Source organism: Sinocyclocheilus grahami, unplaced genomic scaffold (assembly GCF_001515645.1).
Source record: "Sinocyclocheilus grahami isolate Dianchi unplaced genomic scaffold, SAMN03320097.WGS_v1.1 scaffold1213.1, whole genome shotgun sequence".
Lineage (NCBI taxonomy): Eukaryota > Metazoa > Chordata > Actinopteri > Cypriniformes > Cyprinidae > Sinocyclocheilus > Sinocyclocheilus grahami.
The window spans coordinates 329,491-338,722 of record NW_015506392.1 but is presented as its reverse complement, the minus strand read 5'-3'; the positions used below and the strand labels follow the sequence as shown (position 1 = coordinate 338,722).

The 9,232-nt window shown below is 36.9% G+C and overlaps 1 protein-coding gene across 1 annotated transcript in view; it reads left to right on the top strand.

Moving 5' to 3' along the window:
* The first annotated feature begins 1,920 nt into the window (after positions 1-1,920).
* The window catches only part of LOC107568097 (myocardin-like), a 15,041-nt gene continuing 7,729 nt past the window's right edge, over positions 1,921-9,232 (top strand). Inside the window, exons 1-2 of the mRNA XM_016253936.1 lie at positions 1,921-2,068; positions 4,744-4,816. Of these exons, the coding sequence (XP_016109422.1) occupies positions 1,921-2,068; positions 4,744-4,816 (221 nt within the window). The remainder of the gene's footprint in view (positions 2,069-4,743; positions 4,817-9,232) is intronic.

Here is a 9,232-nt window from a genome sequence, read left to right as displayed (position 1 = left end):
ATTGCGAGTGTGCTATTGCTTGTATTCAACAGTTCATCATACAAGTTAATATTGAGTAAAATGCATTTTTAACAATGTATATTGTTAGTTACTTTGTCTATTTATGCTCTGCCAACCTACATGTTTCCAAACAAAGCCACAGCAGAATTGCTGTTCTTATTATGCATCTCCGACACAGTAACTGCGATCGTGTCATTGAATGAATCAGTTGAGTAAATGATTCAATGACTTGTTCATAAAGACAACCATTTGTTTCACTCATAAATGAGTCAGTGTTGTTGACCGAATCAGTTGAGTAAATGATGCAATGACTCATTCACAAAGACAGCCATTTGTTTCGTTCATGAATGAATCAGTGATATTGAATGAATCAGTTGAGTAAATGATTCAATGACTCTTTCATAAAGACTAACAATGTATATTGTTAGTTACTTTGTCTATTTATGCTCTGCCAACCTACATGTTTCCAAACAAAGCCACGGCAGAATTGCTGTTCTTATTATGCATCTCCGACACAGTAACTGCGATCGTGTCATTGAATGAATCAGTTGAGTAAATGATTCAATGACTCTTTCATAAAGACAACCATTTGTTTCGCTCATAAATGAGTCAGTGTTGTTGTCCGAATCAGTTGAGTAAATGATGCAATGACTCATTCACAAAGACAGCCGTTTGTTTCGTTCATGAATGAATCAGTGATATTGAATGAATCAGTTGAGTAAATGATTCACTGACTCTTTCATAAAGACAGCCATTTGTTTCGTTCATGAATGAATCAGTGATGTTGAATGAATCAGTTGAGTAAATGATTCAATGACTCTTTCATAAAGACAGCCATTTGTTATGTTCATGAATGAATCAGTGATGTTGAATGAATCAGTTGAGTAAATGATTCAATGACTCTTTCATAAAGACAACCGTTTGTTTCGCTCATGAATGAGTTGGTGTTGTTGAATGAATCTATTGAGTAAATGATTCACTGATTCGTTCACAAAGACAGCCATTTGTTTCATTCATAGATGAATCAGTGATGTTGAATGACTCAGTTGAGTAAATGATTCAATGACTTGTTCATAAAGACAGCTGTTTGTTTCACTCATAAATGAGTCAGTGTTGTTGTCCGAATCAGTTGAGTAAATGATGCAATGACTCATTCACAAAGACAGCCATTTGTTTCGTTCATGAATGAATCAGTGATGTTGAATGAATCAGTTGAGTAAATGATTCCCTGACTCTTTCATAAAGACAACCGTTTGTTTCGCTCATGAACGAGTTGGTGCTGTTGAACGAATCTATTGAGTAAATGATTCACTGATTCGTTCACAAAGACAGCCATTTGTTTCATTCATAGATGAATCAGTGTTGTTGAACAAATCAGTTGAGCAAATTATTCAATGAATCATAAAGACATTGCATTTGTTTGTTTGTCTGAATGGATCAGTGTTTTGAATGAATTGGTTTAATGGATGATTCAGCGATGATTCAGCGATATAACTTGCAAAATGAGTCAGTAAAAAATCTGCACCACTAATACACGGAGAAAACAAATATATTTATTTATTTACAAATAAATGCATTTTGTTTTTTTTCTTTTTGGCATGGCAAGGCAAGTTTATTTATACAGCACATTTCATACAAAATGGTAATTCAACGTGCTTTACATTAAAAAATAGCAATAAAATAATCAGAAATTAGTTTACTTTGATTTATAATCTAGATTTGACTTTGAACAGGCTCTGGTCTTTCAGGTCTTGGTTTTGTTTGTCTTGTTTTAAATATATATGCTGTAACCTGCATAAAACTCAACTGCTTTCAGTAAATAATCATTAAAACAAGTCCCACCATCAGCAGCCTTTATTTGATTCAGCAGAGGATCGTTTGTAATGTAGAGTTAGATATGGAGATCAGAGACTCATGTAAATGGGTGGTTGTTCTCCGTCTGCGCCCGACTGGATGTCGCTGGAATCGGGAATGAACGTTCCAGCTGAGTCTGAAGTCAAAGGTCAGGTTGTTGTGGCAGCTGCTGGTTTCTCATTGAGTATGCAGACTGAGGACACCAAATATCACCGTCTCCCCTGACATTACGCCATGCCGCTGTGTTTTCATATTTTACGTTTCTAATTATTCATCGCCGATAGTTAGCCGGTAATGAGAGCAGTTTCTGCAGCGCCTCAGCCTATGTGTGACCCGCTGCGCTCTGATTAGTATGCGTCTCTAGCACAGCTAATTGTGGGTAGAAAAGCTCATTGTTTCTCTGGCTTCCTGCACAAAGAGCTTTTGCGGCAGTGTTTAGCGGCTGGGGACCCGAGACAAGCTCGCTTTTTGTCTTTGCGCACCCTACGCACGACCCCCCCGGTGTAAAATCAGCCCTAACCCTCCGAACGTGACAAGGTCAAGGCCTAAACGCTGTTTTCAGCGCCCGAGAGGTTTAACGTGGCGACGACGTTACTTGTGTGCTTGTAAAACGGAGGGGAAAGCAGCATTGGTGTAAAGTAACATCAAGGGACCGTAAAACTCAGAAGCCCCTTTAAAACAAATAGATGGATTCGATTTCTGTCAACACAGACTTTATTAGCTGAACGACTCAAACTCAAGCAGTTTAGAGAAGGTCTCTTTCATTTTACATAAAATACTGTATGGTAGTTTTGGAGACGGGATCTAAAAAGTATCTTTCGTTGCTATTGCTTTGTTTGACTGTGCAGTGTTGGTTATAGAGTTTCATTTCTTTTTATTTATTTCTTTTTTTTTGTAAACAGTATATATTTTGCTATATATTTTAAAATGCCATAACAGAACTACAAGTATAAATCTGTTTATTTTCAGGTCCATGTTTTTTTCAAATTGATTCATTTATTTCCAATAATTTAATCATGATTATTACGTAAATAAATATTGATAAAATAAAAATACATAAAAAAATTTAAATATTTTTTTTTTATATAAAAACTTTACTATATATATATATATATATATATATATGCTTTATTGGCCATTAAAAATTGTATTAATATATTTAAAGGGTTGTCTGTTATGTGCTGTATTTTGGCGCGAAACCACTCTGTAAAAATGATGTTTCAAAGTTGTGATTATTGGAGTACGTTTACAAGCAAATACTTCAGCATTTACACTTTTAACACTTTTTAATCCATTGAGTTACTTGCCATTTCTTTGTCATTATTTGTGGATTTTACTTGCAATTTCTCTGTGAAATTAGTTTCAGAGTAAATTCTACACCAAGTTTTTCAGTGCAGATACTCTGCAGGAAACAATGTTGGATGTGACTTGATTTGATCCATCAGAAATGGACTGGATAGTGAAAAGTGTCTATATTTTGCATTAAAAGCCTGTGTTAGTTGGCGACTAGTATTCAAAACATTAGCTGTGCTGTAAAAGAAAAAGAGGAGTTTAGTGCAAAAGAAAACTGGTGAATCATTTGGGCGTTGAGGTTTTTGTAATGGTCTGAATGCCTCTTTTTCATTTCTCGTCAGACGGTTTTATATTTCTCTATGAACATTTTTCTCTGGTGTCCATTTAATCTGGTTGTAATTAGTCATCCATCAGTGTTACACATTCATCTTTTACAAACGGCCAAAGGCGGACTCAACTCCATTACTTGAGTGAAAGTACAGATACTGCTGGTCAAATATTACTCCATTACAAGTAAAAGTTGTAAAGACAGATTTTTACTTAAGTAAAAGTACAGAAGTACTTGCTTTTAAAAGTACTTGAGTACCAAAAGTAAATTTCCTTTTTTTATGTCAATGCACTGTTTTATTGTTGTACGTAGTACGAATACAACTTCTGAAGCAGCTTAGAATACATTACACCTGCTGAATACAGTACAGTGAAATCCTGTAAATACAGACTGATAAGGAAGATAAAAAAATCAAACCTGCTTTATAACCCAGCAACACAACTGTAGCTGTACAACTTTACAACAGCAACACTGCTTTAACACAAAAGCAAAACAGCAAGACTTATTTGACATCAAAACAAACATTTGAAATGCTGTCTAATCGCTCTCGCTGTACTTTGATGTCACACACAGAACAGTCTGTGCAGTGCTGCTTCAGTCCAACACCTATTGTGTTTTATTAGGAGACGCACAACAGTTCTTCTGTGGCTTTAAAGGTAATATTTTCACGTACACAATTTAGCAAAATCAGACAATATTGTGTGTAATGTATACGACAATATTAACTTCTTATTATTGAATTGTTGCATTTGCACCTGGTCAGTGTTCAAACAATGCTGGGACATCTCTTCACGTAGCCCTACAAGAGTGATTACTGATAAACTGTCTGAAAATAAGAAAGTCACGTTTTAGAGAAGAAAAAAATCACCCACTGACTTTCAAAGCTGCTACAGAGTAATGACTTTCTATCGTTACTATGTCTTTCAAATGTAGTGAAGTTAAAGTCATAAGTTCCCGGAAAAAATAATACTCAAGTAAAGTACCGATACTCAAGTAAATGTACTTAGTTACTGTCCGCCTCTGCAAACGGCTCACCGTGATCCTCAGAACATGAGTGTTTCAGTCGCACACGCTTGTGTTTGAAATCTGAGGGCGTTTAAACAGGTCTCTCTTGATATACAGATTACCATAAAAAAGCAATAAAACCACACTTTCTACCGGTAGAAGCACAGGAGCTGTGATGAAATCAGTGCGTGTTTGTTTGCTCATCCAGATGTATTGATGAGAATGAAACACAGTCTCTGTGTGCAGTCTTTCCACACGCTGAGCTGATAAACTCCCGTATCGAGTCGGACTGGAAATGGCCCGTAACGCCGGACACATGGGAAGCGTCACCCCGGGGTGATTTCACCTCCGAGGAATATAAACCTTTCATTTATTGATTTCCCAATGTGTTCTTTCCTCCGTTCTGCGGTGTGCAGCGGGTGAGAGAAGAAAAAAAGATACTGCACGTCAGATGTTATTGGAAAAGTCTTTCAGACCGGTTTTATTCTGTCATAATTCCCTTTAAGTCTAACACACACGTGGCTTTTTCATAGACAAGCTGTGCTTAAAGCTTAACCTTATTAATATATTTGAAGGGTGTACAAATTCATAACCCATGTAATGTCTGTAATGTGCTGTATTTCAGAGTGAAACCACACTGTAAAATTATTGAAATACGTTTACAAGCAAATACTTCAAAATTGTATTTTTATTTCAGTGTGTTACTTGCTATTTCTTTATAGTGATTTGTGAAATTTACTAGCAGTTTCTGAGTGAAATTTGTTTCAAGGTAAATCCTACATGCAGACATTTTTATTAAAAATAAATAAATTCAGGCCAACATGTATTTTAAATATATGTTGTAAACAGTGATGCTCAATGAAATATATTTTTGAAATTGAAAACATATTTAGTTTCAACCTTAATGTACCAAAATGTATTTCAGGGGCAAGAAAATTATTAATTACTTATTTTTATTCAAATGTGTTATATGTTCACTCATGTTACAGACAACAAACTGTTTTTCTTCAAATGTGACGTACGTATGTGAATGTATTTGGAATATATGGAGCGCGAAATATATTTTAAAATGTTTTTAAAAATATATATTTATATTTTCAAAAAAAGGCCAAAAAATATATTGGTAGAAAATATATTTATGCACATATATTTATGTAGTATGTTTTGAAATATATAAAAAAATATATTTATTTATTTTATTTAATTTTTTGCTACATGGGGTTGGAAAAATGTAGGATAGGACTTGATTTTATCCATCATAAATGGACTGAATAGTGAAAATTGTCTTTATAGGACTAGCGCTGCAAGCTGAAAATGAAAGTGGATCCAGAGTTACTTATAATTTTGATGAAAGATTATAAAGGCAAACGTTTTTTGCACTAATGTGCTCTGATGAATCGTTCCCAATAAGACCAAGAATATGAAATGTAAATAAGGTCAGGTTTGATTTCATGTTGACTCAATGCTGCATCCGCTCCAGGACCGCAGTATTTGATCTCTTTCTTCATTCATGGATTGTTTATGTGCTTCAGTATGTGCTCAATCATCCTGTGTTTTGTTTTCCGGTTGAGATGAAGCATGTTTGAGGTTTTGAAGGGCTGATTCGGGCTTCGCTTTCAAGGGTCAAACGTCGTGACCTCTGGAGGTCTAATGTGGCGCTTTATGCAAATAGACGAGGTTTGTTTGTTGTTTTGTGACTTTGTTCATATTTAAAAGACTGTGAAAGTCTGCGCAGGCTTCGATTACACGTCTGTTTCCGTAAAAGAGGCTTGCATCAAACGCGTGCCGCTTTAAAAGCCGTGTATGAAACACAAGCCGCGTCTCTCTCAGAGCTGACAAACCACACGGTTTAGATGCTCAGAAAGAGACAGACGAATGCTGGGAACGCCGCTGTGGTTTCAGGATACGTTTTCTCCTTGAGAATCGTTTAGTTTTGATTACAAATCCACCCGTTTGCTGACTCTGGCTGAGCGGAGTTATGTGCAACACTAACAAGTTAATCATACCTTTGCCTCAATGTAAATAAGCCTTTAAACACTCGTATCTCGTGTCCGTCCAAGAACGCGCCTCGGGAGATTTCCCGTTCTCACAAACGAAGGATCGAATGGCTGTTGCATCACTTTTGTAGATTTCAGCGCTAGTCTTTTAATCGTGATATTAGGCGCAGATCAAAACGAGTGTGACCAAACGAGCAGAAAACCCTGGTTGTATTCCAGAAATGCGACACTTTCAGCAGAAGTGTGTTTTTCCTGCTTTCTTCCGCAAAAAGCCACGTCTCGCATTCAGCAGCTCTGAACTGTGATATCTTGAGTTCTGGAGCAGAACCGGCTTGTGAGAAACCGCTGTCGTGCCAAATCCAGACCTAAACGATTCTTCAATTTTGTTTGCTTCATGATAAGATTTAGGCCAGTTGCAGACGGTTTTATTGAAGTACTATGGCACAGTGATGATATATGTGTCCCTGGAGCACAAAAGCAGTGTTAAGTCGCTGGGGGATATTTGTAGCAATAGCCAACAATACATTGTATGGGTCACAATTATACATTTCTCTTTTATGCCAAAAATCATTAGGATATTAAGTAAAGATCATGTTCCATGAAGATATTTTGTAAATTTCCTACCGTAAATATATCAAAACTTAATGTTTGATTAGTAATATGCATTGCTAAGAACTTCATTTGGACAACTTTTTTTATATGCGATTTTCTCAATATCTTGATTTCTAGATTTTCAAATAGTTGTATCTCGGCCAAATATCGTCCTCCTATCCTAACAAACCATACATCAATGGAAAGATTATCTATTCAGATTTCAGCTGATGTAGAAATCTCAATTTGGAAAAATTTACACTTATGACTGGTTTTGTGCTCCAGGGTCACATATGTGTGTGTATATATATATATTTTATTATTAGCCATAATTACATTTTATTCCTGTCTATTCTCTTGTTCTCTTAGTCAATTAATGTCTCTTAAATTATATATAACATATAATATTAAACATATTTACATTTCTTTATAAATATTCATACATATGCATTATTTACTGTTCAAAATTTGGGGTCAGTAAGATTTTTTTTATGATTAAAGAAATACGAAGTATACTTGTATTCATCAAGGATGCATTCAATTGATCAAAAGTCACAGTAAAGACATTTGTAATGTTACAGTAGATTTCTATTACAAATAAATGCTGTTCTTTTGAACTTTCTGTTCATCTGTGAATCCTGAAAAATAAAATATATCACAGTTTGCACTAAAATATTGTGCGGCACAACTGTTTTCAACATTGATAATAATCAGAAATGTTTCTCGAGCAGCAGATCAGCATATTATACTGATTTCTGAAGATCATGTGACACTGAAGACTGCAGTAATGATGCTGAAAATACAGCTGCGCATCACAGAAATACATTACAGTTTAACACATACTCACATAGACAAATGCTCTTGTAAATTATAATAATATTTCACATTTTTACTGACTTTACTGTATTTTTAATCAAATAAATGCAGCCTTGGTGAGATTTGAACAGCTGTACACATTTCTTTGTTTACTGTTTTGTAATACTGTATTTTCTCATAACACTTTGAACTGTAAATGATGATTTCAAACGATCACTGTGTTTATTATTAATATTTTAGGCATCAGAACAGAAAGACGCTGCATTGGTCTCAGTGTACTATAGCATCTCCACCGTGTGTCTTTGTGCTGGAAGAGTGAGATTCCCGCTGGATGTTTTTACCCGGGGTCTGTCACAGGGTCACGCAGCCGTCTAGGAGATAAAACTCTTTCCTGTTCCTCTTATTTTCCAGACCGGCTCATTATGAATTCTCACTTGGTGTCAGAGGTCTGCTATTTCAGGATTCTGGAGGATTTTTCCTGACCAAAACAAAACGTGTGAATACATGGGACTTAAAGGAGCACCATAAAATGAGAATGTACACAAAAGAAAGTCTTGAATAAATAAACGGTGACAGACTTTTCATTTTTGGCCTTTACCGTCAATATTAGTCGTGTGATGTCACAGCGAGAGGGAATGATGGGGGAAGGAGCTATAATTAGGAAAGGGAATATAAAACACATTTCGGCAGGCTGTATATTTCAAACTATTGCAGGGGCGGATTGTTTTATGAGCTCTGTGATTGCGGCGGCCCTCCGGAGGCAAATATTTGCCGATTCGGCAGGAAATGGGGCTCGGGGAACGGGGGCAAAACCTTGAACTTCACCTCCAAACATCCATTTTATTCCAATCACAGCCTAAATCAATTCTAGCAGGTATTATCACGAGCCGTGTTTGCTGTGATGCAGCTGTGTGTGTGGAGAAAGAGCAGCGACGAGGGAGTGTGTGTGTGTGAGTGTGTGTGTGTGTGTGTGTGTGTGTGTGTGTGTGTGTGTGCGGGGGCGTGTGTGTGTGTGTGGAGAAAGAGCAGCGGCGAGGGAGTGTGAGTGTGTGTGTGTGTGTGTGTGTGTGTGAGAGTGTGTGTGCGCGCGCGTGTGAGTGTGTGTGGAGAAAGAGCAGCGGCGAGGGAGTGTGAGTGTGTGTGTGTGTGTGTGTGTGTGTGAGAGTGTGTGTGCGCGCGCGTGTGAGTGTGTGTGGAGAAAGAGCAGCGGCGAGGGAGTGTGAGTGTGTGTGTGTGTGTGTGTGTGTGTGAGAGTGTGTGTGCGCGCGCGTGTGAGTGTGTGTGGAGAAAGAGCAGCGGCGAGGGAGTGTGAGTGTGTGTGTGTGTGTGTGTGTGTGTGAGTGTGTGT